This window comes from Pollachius pollachius (genome assembly GCF_949987615.1).
Source record: "Pollachius pollachius genome assembly, chromosome: 1".
Classification (NCBI taxonomy): domain Eukaryota; kingdom Metazoa; phylum Chordata; class Actinopteri; order Gadiformes; family Gadidae; genus Pollachius; species Pollachius pollachius.
Genome location: NC_136934.1, coordinates 17524021 through 17546227, shown reverse-complemented (window position 1 = coordinate 17546227; position 22207 = coordinate 17524021). Strand labels below are relative to the sequence as shown.

General features: G+C 48.9%; 1 protein-coding gene across 1 annotated transcript in view; it reads right to left on the bottom strand.

Annotated features, from left to right (window-relative positions):
* The window catches only part of LOC307087289 (breakpoint cluster region protein), a 29027-nt gene that overhangs the window by 1158 nt on the left and 5662 nt on the right, over positions 1 to 22207 (bottom strand). Inside the window, exons 2-22 of the mRNA XM_079752809.1 lie at positions 17387 to 17565; positions 16301 to 16405; positions 15713 to 15898; positions 14526 to 14633; positions 14188 to 14236; positions 14040 to 14092; positions 13512 to 13652; positions 12133 to 12254; positions 11406 to 11571; positions 10838 to 10957; positions 7941 to 8016; positions 7741 to 7845; positions 7448 to 7522; positions 7150 to 7247; positions 6897 to 7028; positions 4528 to 4587; positions 3518 to 3627; positions 2138 to 2277; positions 1711 to 1845; positions 1418 to 1523; positions 7 to 160 (exon numbers count right to left, since the gene is read on the bottom strand). Coding sequence (XP_079608935.1) covers positions 7 to 160; positions 1418 to 1523; positions 1711 to 1845; positions 2138 to 2277; positions 3518 to 3627; positions 4528 to 4587; positions 6897 to 7028; positions 7150 to 7247; positions 7448 to 7522; positions 7741 to 7845; positions 7941 to 8016; positions 10838 to 10957; positions 11406 to 11571; positions 12133 to 12254; positions 13512 to 13652; positions 14040 to 14092; positions 14188 to 14236; positions 14526 to 14633; positions 15713 to 15898; positions 16301 to 16405; positions 17387 to 17565 — 2420 coding nt within the window. The remainder of the gene's footprint in view (positions 1 to 6; positions 161 to 1417; positions 1524 to 1710; positions 1846 to 2137; positions 2278 to 3517; positions 3628 to 4527; positions 4588 to 6896; positions 7029 to 7149; positions 7248 to 7447; positions 7523 to 7740; positions 7846 to 7940; positions 8017 to 10837; positions 10958 to 11405; positions 11572 to 12132; positions 12255 to 13511; positions 13653 to 14039; positions 14093 to 14187; positions 14237 to 14525; positions 14634 to 15712; positions 15899 to 16300; positions 16406 to 17386; positions 17566 to 22207) is intronic.

Below are 22207 nucleotides of genomic sequence, written 5' to 3'. Positions count from 1 at the left end.
ACTTACCTGAGACATGACCTCCAGGGACCAGCTGTCGTTCATGGAGAGCGGCTGAGAGCCCACTCTGCTGTCCTTATCGGAGGGCCGGAGCAGTGTGGGGCCGAAGACCGTGGCCAGGTTGTAGGAGGACATCTTATTGACGCCCTCGTTCTCAGCCACCCTACGGGGCCAACCAGGACACAGTCAACAGTCAATTATGGACTTAAGGGGAAACAGCATTGATGAACCCACTGCAAATGTCGACGTTATGAACACGTAATCAAATGGAAGTCGTTCAATGAGATGGAAAATAAAAACGGTTGAAAGATTGTGAGGATTCAAGCCTCTTGCTCATGCACACTTTCTGTCTGGTTACGAAAAACAGATTTATAATAATAAAATAACAAAGCAGATTGTAGTGGCTAGTGTTCCAACTCCCAGCCTGATACTAAAGGTACTGGGTTTGATCCCAGCAGTCTATCTGTAGGGCTCATAGAGAATGATGCCCTAACCCCAGCCTGCTCCTTAATAACCTGTCTCTGTACTGTCTAGACTCCAACCCATACCTGCTTTTTAATGACCTGTCTCTGTACCGTCTAACCCCTACCTGCTCCTTAATGCCCTGTCTCTGTACTGTCTAGACTCCAACCCATACCTGCTCCTTAATGACCTGTCTCTGTACTGTCTAACCCCTACCTGCTCCTTAATGGCCTGTATCTGTACTGTCTAACCCCTACCTGCTCCTTAATGACCTGGCTATATACTGTCTAACCCCTACCTGCTCCTTAATGACCTGGCTATGTACTGTCTAACCCCTACCTACTCCTTAATGGCCTGTATCTGTACTGTCTAACCCCTACCTTCTCCTTAACGGCCTGTATCTGTACTGTCTAACCCCTACCTGCTCTTTAACGGCCTGTATATGTACTGTCTAACCCCTACCTGCTCCTTAACGGCCTGTATCTGTACTGTCTAACCCCTACCTGCTCCTTAACGGCCTGTATCTGTACTGTCTAACCCCTACCTGCTCCTTAATGGCCTGTATCTGTACTGTCTAACCCCTACCTGCTCCTTAATGACCTGGCTATATACTGTCTAACCCCTACCTGCTCCTTAATGACCTGGCTATGTACTGTCTAACCCCTACCTACTCCTTAATGGCCTGTATCTGTACTGTCTAACCCCTACCTGCTCCTTAACGGCCTGTATCTGTACTGTCTAACCCCTACCTGCTCCTTAACGGCCTGTATCTGTACTGTCTAACCCCTACCTGCTCCTTAACGGCCTGTATCTGTACTGTCTAACCCCTACCTGCTCCTTAACGGCCTGTATCTGTACTGTCTAACCCCTACCTGCTCCTTAACGGCCTGTATCTGTACTGTCTAACCCCTACCTGCTCCTTAACGGCCTGTCTGAAAGTGGTAGCAGTGTTCCTCACCTCTTCAGGTGGTCCAGCAGGAAGAGGAAGGTGACGAGGTTGGCCTCAGGGAGGGAGAGCAGCAGGTGGAGCATGCAGCTCTCTTTGGCTTCGCTGTCGGAGAGAGCTGTGAGGGGATTGGAGGGATTAGGGTCCCCTCTGACGTCCTCATTATTATCGTAATCATGATGTTAATGGGCTCCTGGGATTTGCTATGACACCAAATTGCAGATTTAAATGTACCAGTTTTTTAGATACTTATAATAATCCTAGAATAACATTAATTAACACAAATGAATTAAAGGGCAGCAGACCGAGGCCTCCGGTGAAGCTGGGGTACAGGTCGTCGGTGAAGAGCGGTTCTGGCAGCTCGCGGAAGTAGAGCTTCAGAGTTCCAGCGATGGCGTTCACGTCCATCTCCCTCATCACCACAGACACGTCCTTATTGTCTAGTCAGGGTCAGGGTTAGAGACGGTGAATACATGAATACGGAAAAGGATCCGATGTCATTAGGCACCATTTACATTTGTCATCTTTCTTTCTTCGATATTATTTTTGATAATAGAAAAATAAGAGAAATATATAGATAAATACACATAGGGTATATTTTATGTCAACTGTTTATGCATGCTGTTGTTTCAATGATTGTTTCAAACTATTCGTCTATCTAATACTCTAGCTCCCTCAGGGGGATCCAATAGGTCCAGGAGTGACGGACAGAAGTGAAGACTGAAGACTCACTAGAGTCGAACGCCGCCTTGAGGCCTTGGATGTCCGTGGCCACGCCCGAGACCCTGTAGATCCCCACCTCCTCCATGCCTCTCATCTCGATCTCCTCCACACACTGCCTCACGATGAGGGGCACCTTGGAGCGCTCCCGCCTGGCCACGCCCCCATGGAAAACCAGAAGGGATTAACAGGGCATTCGCCATGCAAATCTAGCAGGGGTTAACAGTGCATTCACCATGCAACACCAGAAGGGGTTAACAGCGCATTCACCATGCAACACCAGAAGAGGTTAACAGTGCATTCATCATTCAACACCAGAAGAGGTTAACAATGCATTCACCATGCAACTCTAGCAGGGGTTAACAGTGCATTCACCATGCAACACCAGAAGGGGTTAACAGTGCATTCACCATGCAACTCTAGCAGGGGTTAACAGTGCATTCACCATGCAACTCTAGCAGGGGTTAACAGTGCATTCACCATGCAACACCAGCAGGGGTTAACAGTGCATTCACCATGCAACACCAGCAGGGGTTAACAGTGCATTCACCATGCAACTCTAGCAGGGGTTAACAGTGCATTCACCGTGCAACACCAGCAGGGGTTAAGAGTGCATTCACCATGCAAGACCAGCCGGGGGTTAACGGTGCATTCACCATGCAACTCTAGCAGGGGTTAACAGTGCATTCACCATGCAACACCAGAAGGGGTTAACAGTGCATTCATCATTCAACACCAGAAAGGGTTAACAGTGCATTCACCATTCAACACGAGAAGGGGTTAACAGTGCATTCATCATTCAACACCAGAAAGGGTTAACAGTGCATTCACCATGCAACACCAGCAGGGGTTAACAGTGCATTCACCATGCAACACCAGAAGGGGTTAACAGTGCATTCATCCTTCAACACCAGAAGGGGTTAACAGTGCATTCATCCTTCAACACCAGAAGGGGTTAACAGTGCATTCATCATGCAACACCAGCAGGGGTTAACAGTGCATTCACCATGCAACACCAGAAAGGGGTTAACAGTGCATTCATCATTCAACACCAGAAAGGGTTAACAGTGCATTCACCATGCAACACCAGCAGGGGTTAACAGTGCATTCATCCTTCAACACCAGCAGGGGTTAACAGTGCATTCACCATGCAACACCAGCAGGGGTTAACAGTGCATTCACCATTCAACACCAGCAGGGGTTAACAGTGTATTCACCATGCAACACCAAGCAGTAGGTGCCCAAAACAATGTTGAGGATAAAACACACACATATATCTATATGCAATAAGGATGTATACAAGTAAAGACTGTTTCTGAATATTTTGTGTTTAGGTTTATAATCATATGTTTATTTAACGACAACCAAATGTCTTGTGGTAAAACAACTCACTTTGTGACGACGTTAATTTTGACCCCGAACACGCCGGACTGTTTCCGCGACGGCATCCTCTTCAGACTGAACTCCCTGCTGGTGAACTTCATGGACAGCTTTACCTCCACCTGAACACACAACCATCACAGCCCTTGAGTGTCCTCTCTCTGCGCTGCTTCTCTCTGTATTCTGACCAGATGTTCTGGGTGATAAACCCCAGCGTCTCTCCTGGCTTCACCATCAACTACCAATCAAATGTTACTAAATACTTCCCATTCCCATTCTTCCGCGTACTGTATATAAGCTATGGCAACATAAGCCTTGGTCTCTTGGAACCCATGTGCGGCGTTCAGTCGGGAGGTATGGACAACATTAAGGTGAATCGCCGTAGAAGTACAAGATGTTTTATCACAGCCACCAAAGTGTTTAATTGCCATCGTTTTCACTCAGGCGGCCGTTCACACTAAATGCACTTAGGAACAATCGGCATACTGAAGGGATTTAGAGAAATGATTTTGGTAAGGGATGTTTCAGGACGTTTGATCACACAGACCGGTATTGCCTTTCGATATTCAGGCTTTTAGCCAAAGCCTTTCAATTAAATGGCTTAGAAAGTAATGGGTTTGGGGATTTAACCAATGTCCCATCCCTAACAGAGCAGTTAGGTGGTGGTAGGACATGGGGTATTGAACCCAAAACCTTTGCAGCTGTAAGTTATTATATCCTTCATTTGAACTTCTCAATGAGATCACACTACACTGTGTTGCCCCACTACACTACACTATGCCCGCTGTGTATCCTGATGTCATTACCCCATTGGGTACAGACCCCATTGACCACATTGGGTAAAGACCCCTTTGACCACATTGGGTACAGACCCCATTGGGTTAAGACCGAATGGGGGGTCTTTACCCAATGGGGGTCTTTACCCATTGACCACATTGGGTACTGACCCCATTGGGTTAAGACCCAATGGGGGGTCTTTACCCAATGGGGGTCTTTACCCATTGACCACATTGGGTACTGACCCCATTCATAGTGATGACCGTCCTCTGCCAGTCCTTGTTCTGCAGTGTCTGAGGATCCAGCTAAAAACAAACACAAAGGAAGAAAAAAAATGTTACAGACGTTACCAAGGTTACCAAAATTATCAACCTCACCAACCTTACCAAGGTTACCAATGTTACCAAGGTTACCAACGTTGTCACTTTAAGTCAGCCCAAACGGAGCTGTGAGTTAACCTTGTTCAGTAATAAGGTTTCCACATGGGGCTGGGGGTCTGAGGCTGTCTCTATTCTCTCTGTGGAGGATCACGTGCGTGTTTGGCATTCGTTCTTCGGACTGGTTGCATGTCAGTTTTACAAATCAAAAGTCGAACTAGTTGAATTTTTCCTAAAATCACACAGTTAATGCATTTGACTGCTACTTCCAAGAGAATGCAAAATAGCAACTGATATTTGAACAAAAGTTCAACTACACACTAACAACTGCAGAGCTGACGACTGCAGGGTTTAGATTGTCATGGGATGGCTTGAAGCGTTATAGAATGTGATGTAGTCATTTTTGTCAATAAAGAAAAATATTAACTTATGGCAAATTCACACAATGCATTCAACCCATGTTCTAAGATATCAAAAAACAACTACTTTGTGTGTTCCAAACGCCAAGGTCAGAAAGACTCATGAATAGTAACCTGCTGCTTAAACACACCTGTTTGAGCCTATGATGGCTTATAGATAAGTGGTGTCAGCCACTGATCCAATCCCCCCCTCGGATCAATTGGCTTTGTTGACATGGATAAGATGGGAGGACATCACGTCGACAACGGACTCGTCTGTGTTGTTATCTCAACATGGCAGATGTTGCTCCGCAGACAATCTACTGCTTTTTGGATAATCCCTTGTTCTCAGAATATATCAGGATCTTACATAACATCCAATCAGCCCTGTTCAAAGATCTAAAGATCCTCAGAGCAGAACGCTTCGTGTCCTCAGAGCATCGCTCTCTCCAGGGACACCAGGAACACCCTCCATGTCTGGGAGAGGCTGGTCTCTCTGTACCTTGGGTCTGAGCAGGGCCTTGCGGACCCTCTCCCACAGGGCTCTCCTGGGGGCCGGCCTCCCCTCCCCCTCGGGGGAACAGCTGTCGTTGTCTTTGGGCTCCAGCCCCTCAGCGGCGCCGCGCCTCTCCGTCATTCTTAAGGCACGGCACTCACAAAGCGACTCAAACTCAACCCGAACCGACAATCTAAAGAGAAGGTCTATGAGGAGCCAAAGACGTTGGGTGGGTGTCTGGTATCCATGCCCTCGCCAGGCCCTGATACGCTGCGTCTCCTGCTGCCGTCCCTATCCCTCACTGTCCCCAGAGCCCGGAGGCTCCTAAGAACAAAGCCTGCCTCCCTCGGCACGTCCTCCTCCTCACATGAGGATTACATCTCAGTCTCTCCCTTTACTGCACACAGGCTCACTCTCGCCTACCACAGGGGGGGGGGGGGGGGGGGGGGGGGAGAAGGGGGTGGGGGTGAGGGGAGGGGTTTCCCACAGGTGATTTCCATATCTCAGGTAAGCTTCTCCTGAAGCGATAAGTAGCTCCTCGCCGTCAGTTTCCAACGTTAGAGCGATTTGCACATGACGTCATTACTTGGATGGCTGCCAGTGAGCTGCGTCAGAATGGTGCTTAACCCCTCTCCTTCACCCCCACCCCACCCCCCTTCACCCTCCATGACCGCCCCTCCACTCAGAACTCTAATCCCCCCCCCTTGTCATAACCCTGAGGCCCACTAATAGCACCATGTTCCCTGGCCTATCAGACCAAAGGAATAACATGAAGGTGTCTGCACATGAACCGCAAGGGCTTCCCAGCCTGAATGAATCTAGAATGAAAACTATAATCTCTTTCGTTTATTGTGTCCCTGGGCCCTAATGGAGCAGGAAACGCAACTGATGGTGTTGATAGTGGCGATAGTGATACTGATAGTGTGATACTGATAGAGCACAGGGGACACAGACCTAAAGTTGGGTCGGATAGTGGGACTACTCAGTGGCTCAGGAGGTACAGTGGGTGGACCTCTCAGCGGTCAGTAACTGGACCTCTCAGCGGTTAGTTACTGACCGCTGATCGGCCTGCTCGCTTCTTTAAAGACATCGATTTATGTATATATTTTTATTTTTATTTTTATATATAATATATGTTACAGACTTTGTGTTTGATTGCTGCTCCCCAAGTGCAGACCTGCTCGTCAAGTTGAATCTTTTTCTTTCTTTTAATCATCGTGAAATGATAAAATAAGTTAGTACGTTTTTCCCATGTATTTTTTTTAATACCTGGAACTTCAGGGACACCCAAGCCTTCTGATCTCATAACCCTGTGATCCTCCACCGGGGGCACAGCCTCCTACCGTGATCTGCCCTTTGGCCACGATGCGCTCTGTGTTCTCCCCCTCGTCCCGGGACTGCCTGGTCCTGCTGCAGCACTTCTCATAGCAGAGCAGCCTGAGGGTCTGGGAGCCCTCTAGCTCGATCTCAAACTCCTGTGGTGGAGACACACAGTCAGACGTTATGCTTGACGCCAGCACTCACAGCTGCTGTCCACCACTGTCCTCCTTGGTGTGCTAGTGGCTGTGTCTCAGGGAGGAGCCGCTGGAGGCTCACCTCGTTCCAGCTGGGCTCCGTGGAGTCCCTGTACACGCGCGTCTTGGCTTTGTTCACAAAGTAGCCGAAGGCGTCCACCTCCAGGGTGCAGTACAGGTCTGGAAGAAAGTGTTTAATGTCAGCATCCTCCACACAAAGGAGGTTGACTGGACACAGTCTGTATGAGTGACTCTGCTATCAGAAATACATTGTTCTGATTCCGGAAGAGAGCCATCAAAAATCGGACCAAATTTTGAGTGAAGACGTGTTTAACTTTGGAATAGAGTGAAAGACAAACAAAAGAACAGAAGCTCCTCACTGGAGGTGTGTTTGAATCCGGATGCGGAGTGGACGATGACATTCAGGAAGCCGTAAAGACCGGAAGACTCTTCGTCTGTGGCGGAAGGGAGAGCTTTATGGATCACAACTGACAGGAAAGAAAAACAAGTAATACTAGTCTACTAAAGACAAAGTCCCATAAAGATCTGTGTGCAGCATAACGAACAGCAGCGTTTCTCAAACTATGTTGCGGGACAAGCACTATGTTGGTTGATGGGATAGAGGGTTGAAGCCCTTATAATAGAGTTGACCAAGGTATATCCTTCTTTTCACCTTCTTTACTCATGATCACAGGTACGGAGTGGACCATCTGAAGCTTCACACATGAGTTGGTGAGCATCTGCAGCTCTAGAGAGGTCAAGGAGAAGCTTTTGTGACCTGAAGCAAAGAACACAGAATAACAGTTAGAATGTTATAAATGTTTAAAGAGTGTTGAGTGGAACATGATCAATTAAAGAAAGAAAGTTCTTTACACTTTTTCTGCTGCTGGTGAACCAGCTCTCGCCACTCAGCTCGCTCATAGTCAGAGGAGATCAGGAAAGTGAAGCCCTAGAACACACACACACACACACACACACACACACACACACACACACACACACACACACACACACACACACACACACACACACACACACACACACACACACACACACACACACACACACACACACACACACACACACACGACACTGTTTAGTGATGGACTCCCAAATGCCAGAGATCCCGATCCTGTAAAAAGTTGTTTTCTTACCAACAACACAAAACATTTAAAATAACACTTTCATTTGTTTATTAATATAAATGTTGATTGCCACTACAATATTAATATTGATTGATTGCTGAATGATAATCTAAATTCAAAAGGGAAACATTTCTGGTTTACTGATGTCGGCTGATTGTAGGCTTACCAGTGTACCAGCAGAGGGCAACACAAACACACACACGTTGTTTTCAGTGTCCCAGATAACAACACAAACAGCAGTAATCATTGAAAGCTCCCCATCAGGTGGACAGCTGCAGAGAGGAGTAGGAAAGCTGATGTTCTCTGGGCCGGCGTTGAGCACCATTAAAGCATAGGCTGTGTGTCTCTCTGTGTGTGTGCGTGGTGTGTATGTGTGCGTGTATCCCTAGTATCCCTAGTACACTACATTTACCCGTTGATGCATTTATTGTTTTGACACAAACACAAGTAGAGGGTTCATTGTACTATCTGCACACACCCCTTCTGAAGCTCTCTCTCTCTCTCTCTCTCTCCCCCCCCCCCTCTCTCTTTCTCTCTCTCTCTCTCTCTCTCATTTCGTTTTGTGTATATATCTAGAGGGTGCACTGTACTGTCTGCGCAAACCATTCTGAAGCCTTTCTCTCTCTCTCTCTCTCTCTCTCTCTCCCTCCCTCTCTCGTTTCGTTTTGTTGAGCACGTTAATGGTCTGAGAAAAGCGCGTTCTGTGGAGCACGTTCATTTCAGTTTTTGAGGAGGTCTGCTTAAAAAATCTGAAATATTGACATATATATATATATATAACTAGAGGGTGAACTGTACTGTCTGCGCAAACCATTATGAAGCCTCTCTCTCTCTCTCTCTCTCTCTCTCCCTCTCTCTTTCTCTCACTCTCTCCCTCTCGTTTCGTTTTGTGGAGCACGTTACATGTCTGAGAAACGTGCATTCTATGGAGCATGTTCGTTTCAGTTTTTGAGGAGGTCTTCTTAAAAAATCTGAAATATTGACATATACTATATAACTAGAGGGTGCCCTGTACCGTCTGCGCACACTCTCTCTCTCGTCTGAAAAACCCTCCCATTCAAAACGCATTGGTTTACATTTCGTTCTGTGTAGCACGAAAACATCGGAGAAACGCTCCCATTCAGAATGCATTGGTTTACATCTCGTTCCGTGCAGAACGAAAAAAGTAGGACCATCGTGCTCTGGGTTAAGATTCAATAGATTAACTGATTCCGGAATGAGCACGAAATCGCATGATACCGGGTTGCGTGTAAGGGGGTCACCCTTTTCTGTTTGAGCATTGGACATCGTTATGGTACTTTTACTATCACACTTTCACAATGAATTCAATTCTTTAAAGGAGACATATTATGGTGTTTCCCCAACAAGTAAACATAGTATTTGAGTTCCAGAAAACATGTTTTTGAAGCTGTTTGCTGGAAATAGCTTTTAGGAAAAAAAATCTTGCCTACCGCTATTCCCCTCAGAATGCGCTGTTTCTGGTGTCTGTAGCTTTAATGCAAATGAGCTGCTGCCCATTGACCAATGAGCTGTCAGACTGAACCACAGCACGGAGGAGAAGGGATTGTTGCCGTTTGCGGACTCCTAAAGCTCTATATCATATAATATAATATAATAATAATAATATTATATATGGTAGGTATCGGCTGCCACCAATACCGCCGATACCGCCGATACCGCCGATACGCCGATACGCCTACCGCCGATACCTACCCCCACAGGACCTGCCAGCTTCGGGCAGTTCAGCTCCCGGAGTACACCCACCGGAGCTGCCGGACTGCCGCCGAAGCTTCGGCGGCGGCCGGACGGCTTCGACGGTGGCCGGACTGCCGCCGAGGGATTGTACTCCCAGAGGGATTGTACTCCCAGAGCTGAGCTGCAGGGCTACCGCCGAGTTCCCCCCGACGGAGCTGCTTGTCCGCTGGTTCACAAAATCTTAGCTATGATCTGATTGGAGGCGAGTGGGGAAGTGGGAGGTAATTTTGAACTGTGCCCCCTTCCTACGTAGGAGGGGGCGCTGAAACTGACTCGCTTTGGTAACTGTAGGCGGGGTACTTTCAGAAATCCATATCTCACTCAGAAAATCATGTACGGATTTTGTATGCGTATGGGAGCACCAGAGACCCAAAACAACACCCCAAATCCCAGGAAAAGTGTTGTTTTCATAATATGTCCCCTTTAAGGTCAGACTGCATACGACGTAGGATCATTCATGAATCCATAAGTCAGCCTTCCCTTAAGTTAACCTTCTCAGTCAAAGAGTCAAAGCCTTTACTTACAAGGTCAGCCTGGCCTGAAGCTCTTGAATCAAGCTCCAAGATAAAAATATAAACCACACTACAACACTGGCTCCCTCAACCGCTAGCTATAAGTGAACTGTGCCTATCGAGTACAGGTGGTGAAATGCAACAGCCATCAGTGCAGAGAGACAAGGAAGCAGAGAGGGAGGGATGTTTTTTGGGATGTTTAGTCTGAAAACCTTGCTCTCTTCTGCTCAATCTCTTTTTCTAACTCTGGAATCCTTCCTACAGCAGCTGAAGGCAGACAGAAGGGGGAACTTAAAGGCCCCGGACTAGAAGGAGGAGGACCAGGAGGGCCTCTGAGAACCAAGACTAGGAGACTGACCTTGCCGTTGCGGTTGGCCACCCTGAAGGCCATGTTGGGGGAGGTGAGCAGCAGCAGAGACTCCTGCTCAGAGAGCTTCTTCCTCAGACGCTCCAGCAGCTTCAGCCCCTTCGCACTCCTCTGGAGAGAGAGGGGAAGAGTGTCAGGAAGATCTCCCTCCCTAGGGGATCTCTTTCATTTGGGGATCCCTCTCAGTAGGTGATCTAGGTGATCTCCCTCACAAGATGATGTCTTGGATAAACGCTGTGTTTTAGAGTAGGATGTTGCTATGCGGCAAATTCAGGTTTTGTAAGCGGTGGTTTCAAGACATATTTCAGAAAAAAGGATTGACATTAAAATGTTACATTCAAGTTTACTGTTAAAAAATGTCCAGATGTTGGTCCCAGCCAGAAGTTTGTCAATGCTGTCCCATCATTTAGTTAAAGGTTGAAGAGGAACCACATGTTCTCATTGATCAAAAGGACATAGGAAATCGATGCATTGCGCCACACATCATCGAGCTTCGCATACTGGATTGATAAATTCATTGCATTGAGATGATCATCCCCATCTTCATTAAAGGCCTCACCTTCTCCCTCTGGATGTCGTTCTTAATCTGGGAGATCCTGAACTTCATGGCGTCTATCTCCTCATCCTGGACAAGAGGGATGGCCGTGGACTCGGCGTCATCGATGGTGTGGAAGGCAAGGTCTGCCAGGGGGATGTACCACTTACACTCATACTGCTGCGCCTTCCTGAGAAAGGAGGAGAACACGTCACAACACATAATGCTGCTCCTGAGAGAAAAGGAGAACACCTCCCACAACACCAGTGTACCAAGGCATTTAAAACAAAACTAAGCAACCGACTGGCTGTGAACTGGGATTGCTTTTAAGTAGATCTCAATCTGTAGCTTCTAATTTTACCATGGTTTCCACTTACAGTTTTTAGTTGACTTGGTATTTCCTGATGTGTTAGGGATCACCCTATCCATCTTTATTTCTATCCATCACGTTCCTTGTGTGCTTTTGTTGGGCCATATTACCTGCACACAGGCCCTCATTGAAAACAGAGTCCGGGGACTCAATTCAGCTTCTTTGTATCAATAAAGGTTGATGACATGGACCCATTTCTACTGCTTGTTGACAACATTTCCGACTACAACCTAGGCGCTGAGGTGGCTGCATTCCAGCAGTTTGTTCATTAAACCCTAAACCCTGTCTGAAGTCCTTCTAAAGTCTGTCTGCTGACAGCTCTGTGTTCCCCTGTGAGCCGGGGGTTCTGGAGCGAGGTGTGTGAGCTGCACGGCGACCCACCCTGCAGGCTGTTTCTTCAGCTTGGTGCAGAGCAACAGGTCGGTGAAGAGAAAAACGTGCCGGAGCTTTCTGGATCCCTCCACCAGCTCCACCATGAAGCGGTCCCTCAGGAGCTGCCGGTTCTGAGGAACCAAGGAGAACGTTCTCAGAAGAACAACAGGATCTGCCAGCAGGATGTCAACAGTCAACAAATGGACAACAGCTTATCTAAATCTATGCTTTGAATATGATCGCGTGATTGCTAGGAGCCATACAGTCACAAGGGCTCCTATTCCATTCAACCTCACACACAAGCACAACAAACACTGTAACGTTACAACAGATCAGCTCTACACGACTTTATTCCCCCATGAGATATGATGATCTCATGGGGTAATAAAGTGATGAGACAACCAACCTCTTGAGGGTGTCGGCAAACTCAGCCAGCCACTCATTACTGACTGAGCCCTTCCTTTAGGGGGCGTCTCTGAGAGGGGGTCGGGTCCCACTGCTGGAGTGATGCATGGTGTCAACATGGACAGATTGCAGGTTTCTGACATTACTGACATAATCCGTCGTAATGACGACATCTGCTCGCGGCTGGCGGGACTGTCTGGTATTAAAGTGGGCCTTGACCTCTGCGCTCAGGCTCTCTAACAAATCAGCGCACAGACCCTGCCCCCCTCTCACTGATGAAACCTCTCACTGACTAAACACGCAGCATGTTAGAAGCTGACCCATATTTCCTAAAGCTGGCAGAGGATCAACAACATGACTCCAGTGGCACAGTGCTTCCAGGGAAACACAAACAGGGGCAACCAAGGAGTGGCTGAGCCTCGAGCGTGTGAGCCTTGAGCGAGTCCACGCAGGCCTCCGCACACGGGAGGACGGCGGGTTCCCCGTTTGTGTCGCCCGCTGTTGTGATCCATTTCTTAAAGGAGTCTTTGTCTGTGACAAAGTGCAGAACAAATTCTCACTTCAAAGAGAGCCAGGAGCGAGAAAATCCATCATTAACAATTAGTGGTGCCTCAGCAGTGAGCGGTTTCAATGCAATCGCATGCCAAAATCACTTCGGGTTTGAAGATTACTTTAACAGATTGTCCAGATTCGACTTAATAGAAACCAGTCATCGATGTTGCATCAACGTCTTTCTTTGGGATGGGGAAGGAAGGATGGGGTGGGGGGGGGGGGGGGACAGGCACCAAGATAGAGAGGAAAAACCCTCAATGAAGGAACTTCCCACCAGTAGTCTGGGTCCTAGGGGGGTCCACTTGGGGCTGGGCGGGGGGGGAAGGGGGGGGGGGGGGGGGGGGGGGGGGCAGGAAGTAGACCCGGGCTTGATTTAGGGGCACCCCGGCTCGGTTCAGGGCCCCGCACGGGGGGGAACGACAGAGACTCACCTCGCCCTTTTTCACAGTCATGGACTGGCGCCGTGGCGTGATCTCCTCGTTGATGCTGGATAGGAAGTTGTGTGAGATGCGCAGGGCGTCCTGCAGCAGGGCGTGGTCGGGGTGGCAGGCCGGCGTGTGCTTCAGCAGATCCTACCGATGAAAACACAACATTTATCGTCATGGTAACAACGTTTAGTGATGAAGCTTTCTCCCCACACTCCTTTAGATAGGGCGTTTAGGGGTCAGGGGTCGTCTTCTTCAACCACGCCTACAAGTCGTCAAGTGCACATTGGGGAATCGAAACCCAGAACATTTCTTCTTGGTAAAGCCCCGCTACTCTACAGTACACTATCCTGCCAACAGACAGTAACCATGGGAACCATAGGTACGGTTGGCCGGTATCCTGTCTATCAGTACGTGTTTCTGTCCCTCTCCCCGGGTCTGCGTGAGGCAGCAGGACCGTGGGGGCCGAGGTCCGGGTCAGGGTCCGGGTATAAACCCTGGTTATCCACTGAGCTCATCAGGGGCGGGACGTACATGCAGAACCAGTGTGCTGCGCGTCACCCGGTCCACAGGTTTGTACAGGAGAGCTGAGGAAGAAAAGCAGAAAGATTTATTACGGCCCACCCTGACGCCGTGACTCACATGGTGAGTGTGTGTGTGTGCGTGACCAGACAGGACTTACTCTCCAGGGAATTTTTAGGCGACTCCTTGTTACTCTTCACCTTGAGGTTCTACGGCACAGAGGAAGATAATAAATAAAACTGTATCCCAAACAGCAGTTTACACTGTACCACTTTATCCCTTTATCTGTCACATTACATCACAATTCACCAAACAAGGAAAATCAACAACAGGTTTACAGTGAAATGCATTTGCCCTCTCCTATTGGCTCAAAGGATTCCAGGTGATGTCACGATGGCAGGTGAGCACTGATTTGGTTCAACCTCACCCTGGCCCCACATCTCAATACAGCCAACCTTCCAGCCCAACGCCACCTTGGCTTCATGGTACAACACATACCTCGGAGATCTCGGCGAATTGGACGTTGGCCTGGCAGCACTTGTCGGCGGTCTCCACGGCGACCTTGTAGTTATCCACGAAGGCCCGGTACACGCCCAGCTGGTTGGCCTGCAGGGGGCGGGGAGACTTATGGTCAATGAGGAGGCAGAGACCCTATCAGACCCAGGACATGGGGTCTGGGGTGGTGGATTCATCTGTGCGTGTGCATGTGTGTGTGTGTGTGTGTACCACAAGAGACAGAGCAGCCACAGGGTGTCAATGGGTAAACTAGTGCTCACGTGGGATGCTTTCATCCACGCTGCAGTGTGTGTGTGTGTGTGTGTATATGTGTGCATGCATGCATGTGCATACATGCGTGTTGCTAGTTCAAGTGCGTTTGCGTGCATGTGCATTGCGCGTGCGTGTGTGCTTTGAGCTCCACTGTGGTGGCACAGGGCTTTCATCAGCCAGGGGACTCCAGGCGGTTTGCTCAGATGTTGTCCCCCATCCAGCAGACCCTCACACACACTCTTTACCCCCCCATCCAACCCCTGCCCTATTAGGGATGAAAGGCACAGTTTTAAGGCAGCCTTTAATTATTGGGCTGAAGGAAAGAAAACCGTCTGACTCAACCAATGGCGTTGTTTGATCAACAAGCAACGTTCTCATTTATTTTAAGTACCGTGTTTGGTGTGTGTGGCTGGGCAGGAGGTAGATCACATTTAGGTATCACTGATGAATCATCTTCACATTCATTATTTAATTTATTTCTAGATTGTAGCTAACATGCTAACATGCTAATGGGCTGAGGAACATCTAGTGGTCTGAGGAACATCTAGTGGTCTGAGGAACATCAAGTGGACTGAGGAACATTTAGTGGACTGAGGAACATCTAGTGGACTGAGGAACATCTAGTGGACTGAGGAACATCTAGTGGTCTCAGGAACATCTAGTGGTCTGAGGAACATCTAGTGGACTGAGGAACATCTAGTGGACTGAGGAACATCAAGTGGACTGAGGAACATCTAGTGGACTGAGGAACATCAAGTGGACTGAGGAACATCTAGTGGTCTGAGGAACATCAAGTGGACTGAGGAACATCTAGTGGACTGAGGAACATCTAGTGGACTGAGGAACATCTAGTGGAGGAACATCTAGTGGGCTGGAGGACCATGGAACCAGAATGAAACCCTGCGGTCTCCGCTCACCAGCTTCTGGAAGAGGTCGCCAACACACCGCTGGGAGCTCCAGTCCTGGACCCGGGGCAGCAGGGCATCGTAGAAGTCCTTGTGGATCTGGTGGAGCTCGGGGACCTTAAAGAAGATGGTCTCTATCTGCTGGGTGCTCAGCATGGGCTGGGAGGTGGTGGCAGCGGCCCTCAGGGGCTTCATGGGCTGAGGGGACCAGGGGGGGACAGGGTGAGTTACAAGCCATACGTTACCAAGGCTGCAGGATGAACGCAGTACAGACTGGAACACGTTACGAGGTCAAACTCAGGTGCAACGCATCACAAAGATGGATTCAGAGGAAGAGACAGCATTTACAAAGCTGCAACCCACTTTTTTCTTAATCTTTAAAATGTCAGGAAATTCAATCTAGAGTTGCTTTGGACTGCATTCAGCGAGCGTTCTTCTTCAATTTAAAGCAGTTGGATATATTAGATTTAGAGGTAGTGTTACACAGTGGAAAGGTAAGGTTAAGGGTTAGGGTTACACAGTGGAAAGGTAAGGGTAAGGGTTAGGGTTAAACAGTGGAAAGGTGACAGTGGGGAGACGTATGCCTGGTGTTTCACTCACTATCAGGAGGGCCTCCAGGTGGCCCAGGTAGGCCTCTTCGCTGGCCAGGATCCCCGACAGAACCCACTTCCTCATCTCCAAACCCTTCTCCTGGTCGAGCTCCACCTGAGGGACCGGAGGCCAGATGACAACAAACAAACAACAAACAAAAAAACAAGCAGGGAGTTAACACAACTGTCAACATGTTGCTGCCATCTCCTTTTAATCCAACGTTTGAAAAGGATTACAGTTCACCAGGGAAACAAGTGGACTGCTGCCCTCTCCACGCACGCACACACCAGGCACACAGGCACACACATTATTCCACATGGGTTGACGAGGGATACCAAACACACTCTCTCCCCCACTCCACGGACGCATTGTACAAGAATAAAAAGAGCTCAGTGGAGCAAGTGTGAAGATGGATCTTGAAGAGCTTTTGTTAGGAGACCCAAACAGAGGAAGACCGTTTGAAGAACACGCGGAACTACTTAACATAGAAGAGAGGGCACCAGAACTCGATGGAACTTGATAGGTTTAATGTCTTGATAGCCAGACACCTGGTGTCACAGCTGCAGCCAGCCAGCCATCCAGCTAACCATAAAACCAGCCAGATAGCCAGCCAGTCAGCTAGCACCACATACAGTCAGCCTGCTAGCCAGCGACCCAGCCAGTCAGCCAGCCAGCCAGCACCACATACAGTCAGCCAACTGGCCAGCCAGCCAGCCAGCCCCGCATACAGTCAGCCTGCTAGCCAGCAAGCCAGCCAGCCAGCACCACATACAGGCAGCTAGCTAGCCAGCCAGCACCACATACAGCCAGCCAGCCAGCCAACACAACATACAGTCAGCCAACTAGACACACAGCCAGCCAGCACCACAAACAGTCAGCTAGCTAGCCAGCCAGCCAGCACCACATGGATTCAGTCAGCTAGCCAGCCAGTCAGCAAGCCATCACCTCATACAGTCAGCCAGCTAGCCAGCCAGCCAGCCAGCCAATCAGCCAGCTCCACATACAGTCAGCCAGCTAGCCAGCCAGCCATTCCGCCAGCTCCACATACAGTCAGTCAGCCAGCCAGCCAGCGGTGACCCGCAGCGCCCCCCGTACCGACAGAGCCGACTCCAGGGATCCGGAGGACTGCGTGTCCTGGCTCCTGGAGCGCAGCCGGCGAGGGGACGAGGAGGAGGAGGCAGGGATGCAGGCCTCCTCCCGGCCCCGCCCAGCCTCCTCCGGGGGTCGGTCCAGATCAACGCAGAGGGATGGAGAGACCTCCCTGGACCCGGGGTCTGTTGAGGAAAGCACCAGCGGGTCACAGATGGGCTAGTACTACTACTTATTATAAACCGTTATGGAAAATACAATAATAAAACAGAGGCAAAAGCTTGAGGGAACTTTAGAGAATGTAAATCCTAAGCCCCATAATAATAATCGTGTAAATGATTCAATTAACATCATGAGGGAAGATTCATGAGATGATGATGAACCCTAACCCTGACCATAACCGTGACCCTAACCGTGACCCTGACAACATACTGAAAAGCTTGTCTCACATCACATGACCTGCCACCATGAGGGGGGTGGGGGGGGTGGGGGTGGGGGGGGGGTTCACCTTCACAGTATGCCGTCTAAGTTTGTGTCCCCGTTGGTCCTGGAGTGGAACAACGTGTTGGACGGCAGTGCTTACTGCCTGCCAACATGACTCAGCGCTATCTTTTGAGTTTTACGATATCAGTGTGCTGACAGCTCTCTGAACCACAACAATAAAAAAAGAATGGTCGAATTCTTTGGCCGTTGAAACAGCTTTTGTTCAGCTTTTTTGCTAGTCTATCCCTCGTATGAAACGGAAGAGAGCAATACGGAAAAAAGAAAATAGAGAGAGTGATAGAGAGAGAAAGAGAGAGAGAGAGAGGAATGATTTTTAGAGGTAGGTTGGGAGGGAAACAAAGGAAAAGAGATACATGGAGAGAAATGGAGAGTGAGAGAGAGAGTGTGAGAGAGAGGGACTGGGACGGCTCCAGGAAATGCCCCCCAGCCCAGGGGAGGGGGTGTGAAAGGCCAATCTGTGTTCCTCTCAGATTAACCAGCAGCCAGGGAACTGAATCACATCCTCTTGTAGCTCAACCTACTGAACCCAGAGAGAACGAAAAGATGAAGAAAAAGTATGCTGACGGTATCACAGCAGGGTGAGAGAGAGGGTGGTGGTGATGACGGTATCACAGCAGGGTGAGAGAGAGAGTGGTGGTGAGACGGTATCACAGCAGGGTGAGAGAGAGTGTGTTGGTTATGACGGTATCACAGCAGGGTGAGAGAGTGTGTTGGGGATGACGGTATCACAGCAGGGTAAGAGAGAGAGAGTGGTGGTGAGACGGTATCACAGCGGGGTGAGAGAGAGAGTGGTGGTGATGACGGTATCACAGCAGGGTGAGAGAGAGAGTGGTGGTGATGACGGTATCACAGCAGGGTGAGAGAGAGTGTGTTGGTTATGACGGTATCACAGCAGGGTAAGAGAGAGAGAGTGGTGGTGAGACGGTATCACAGCAGGGTGAGAGAGAGTGTGTTGGTTATGACGGTATCCCAGCAGGGTGAGAGAGTGTGTTGGTGATGACGGTATCACAGCAGGGTGAGAGATAGGGTGGTGGTGAGACGGTATCACAGCAGAGAGAGAGAGTGGTGGTGAGACGGTATCACAGCAGAGAGAGAGAGAGTGGTGGTGAGACGGTATCACAGCAGGGTGAGAGAGAGAGAGTGGTGGTGAGACGGTATCACAGCAGGGTGAGAGAGAGTGTTGGTGAGGCGTTATCAGCTCTATAGTGATCCTCACAGCGGTTGGTTTGGCTGTTTTGAGGAAGTGTCCCCACCGGAGCGTTCAGCTTTATCACTTCAGAACGGAAGCAGGCTTTGGCCACAAGGTCATCCTTTCACAAACAACTCCCTGTGTTCACTCAGTCACACACACGCACACTTTAGCGGCCATGACGGTGCTGATCTGTTTCTACGAGGTCCACTATTACTTAATTTGATTCTGGGCCTTTAAGAGGGCATAACTTTATATACAATAACAAACACTACTGTATATCCAAACTAAAGTAAATAACCCTTCCCTGCATTGCGTTAGTTCCTTCTACAGAAAACTACAAAGCCTTGTTTACACAAAATTAATTGTTTACCACTGACATGAAAACCCTTTTTGCTTATGTAATGCTATCACCAACCGATTATATAATCACCACCCGATTAAATCATCACCACCCGACGATATCATCATCACCCAATTATATCATCTCCACCTGAGTAGATCATCCCCACCCGATTAAATCATCCCCACCTGAGTAGATCCTCTCCAACCTTGCGGAGGAGGGGTGCGGCACAGAAGGAACGACCCCACAAAGCAGAGAAACAGAAGAGAACAGAGGTCTGTGTTGGGACGGGCCGACGCTGGACAGAGAGGCGAGGGCAGCGGCCAGGCCTCCGGTGTCCCTCAGCTGTCCGTAACAGAGGCGTACTGCTGGTGTTACATAAGAGCGCTTAGCGTCCCTGACAGCTGGGACAGAGGGGGTCGGTGAAGCCTCTCCTGCGGACTGTAGTCCTGAGAGCATCCCCGGGACTGGGCGCGTGCGCACACGCACACACACACACACACACACACACACACACACACACACACACACACACACACAAACACACACCATGTTCTCAAAGAATGATGATCCGAGTTTTTTTCGTCGTTAGTGGTTCCAACAGTAGCCATCTGAAAGCCTTTACACACGCATGCTTTGATCTGCATGCATGACATGGGAATTAAGTGGTTCTATGGCCTTGTTTGGTGTTTGTTCAAAAGCACATATGTTTGACTTCCTACCTTGCAACAAACTCTATCCACCTGAAGACCACCTGAGGAAAACTAGAGCGGGGGGGGGGGGGGGGGGGTCGAGTCTATCACAGAGCTCCTTCCTGAAAACCCAGCAGCTGGCCCACATATTCATACAGCCCAATGCATCTCTAATCCTAATCCATAGATATGCTCACAACCACCATCAAATGGGATTGGGAGGAGGAGGATTAGCCAATCACTTTGGTGCTTTTGTTGGTATTTTATACCTCGTGGCTCCTTACTGAACGGCTATCCCAACTAAAGAATTGGTCAGGGTGTTTTGGGCTTTGGGTGTCCTTTAGAAAAAGATGCTTGTGCCGTTTGGAAGCATGAAAGCCTTCTTCTTCTACCTCCTGACGCTCCTTCAGAGGAAGGATCAGCCTGTCTGGTTGGGAAAACAAGCAGAGAAGGAAGCAGCGCAGATAGAGACAGTCCATCACACCACGCCATCCCATCTGGACCCTGACTCTAACCCTAACCCTAGCCCTAACCCTGACCCTAACCCATAACCCTTACCCTAACCTGACCGTGAAGCTAACACTAGCACTTACCCTGAACCTAACCCTAGCCCTGACCCTATCCCTAGCCCTTACCACAGGATAAGTAGACCAAAACAGCAGCAGGCATCGATTGCATTTGACTTAAATTGGGTCAAATGTAAACAGTTTATGTCTAAAAGGAATAATCCCTAAATAGCAAATGTATTGATCGACCCGGCACATATATAAAGAGTTCTATTTTCTGATGGCTCCAAAATGGTGAGGGAAGGCCAATAAGCATTCCTAACATCTTTCACTACCGGCTGTTTTTGTCTGCAGAGAAAACGGGACAAAATGTGATGCTGATAAAAGGTTGAGGGTTCCAGTGAATGGATTCTCCCCTTCACGGCCTCGTCGTCGTGGAGACCGCGGCCATGCGGTTAGATGAGGGTGGGGTTGGTTGTGGGGAGGGGAAGGGAGTGGACTCTTTTTCAATGATGTTTATGAATCAAATGATGTTCCCGCAGCAAAGTACGCTCATCAGGAAGACGTAGGACTGTTTACATAGGGTCTTTACTCCCTCTGCAGCATACACTCCTTTACCTTCTCTTCATTACAGAGATGTACTAGATGGTGAGATCTGTACTGGTGGAATATCACACTGCTTGAGAGTCAGCCGTCTAGAGCTCGTCCTCCTTCCCTGGGTCCATTTGGTACGTCAAATGGAGAAGCACTGGGATGCTTCAGAACTAGAACCAGTGAGCAGTGCACCTCACTGCTCTGCTCTCTTGTGGGGCCTAAAATTAGAGCAGTCATGGAGCGGCGTCGGCCTGGCCCTGGCCTCCCGAACCCAGCCCAGCTCACCTACTAATCAGTGGGTTTTAAATGGCTCAGCCTGTCAGAGCTCCAACGCTCTGCGTGAGAGAGAGAATCACAGGCCAGTAATCGCTCCAGTCCGTGAACTTCCTGAACACAGACGTGGGCAAACAGCAGCAAGTAGCAGAGCTGGAGCAGGTGCATCAGTCAGGGTGTAGTTCTGTGTAAAGTGAGCATAGCATTGTGCCATTAAGGCGTATAGGCCTTACTACACATGGAATGGGGACTTTGTGCAAGTGTAGTTTTCAAGGGAAAACTAGACGTGTTGCCAGTTTATCCTGGCAAAACAGTTCCACCTACTAGATCTTTCAAACCAAAACTATTTCCTGAAAGACAAACATGTGGTTTCCAAGTAAGGAACATTTAATGGGCAACGCCTTGTCTCAAACTCCTGTGCTGGGATACTATTTTTCATACGTTTTGTGGCTTGGAAGTTTTCTCGACTCTGTATACTATTCAATCTCTTAAAGTGAAGGACAAAGATCAGACTACGGGGGCTCCTCATCATAATAACCTTGAGGTATTATGAATTATTTATTTGCGTCCAACCTTAGCATTCAATTTGAGTGAGCCACACGCAACATATTCAAACATAAACCACCTCCTGGAACACAGGTGGTGGTCTTTCCAAGTAAGGACCAATTAATCTGCAATGATTGTACGCCTTTTCTCAAACTCCCTTACTTGTAAATCAACAGCACA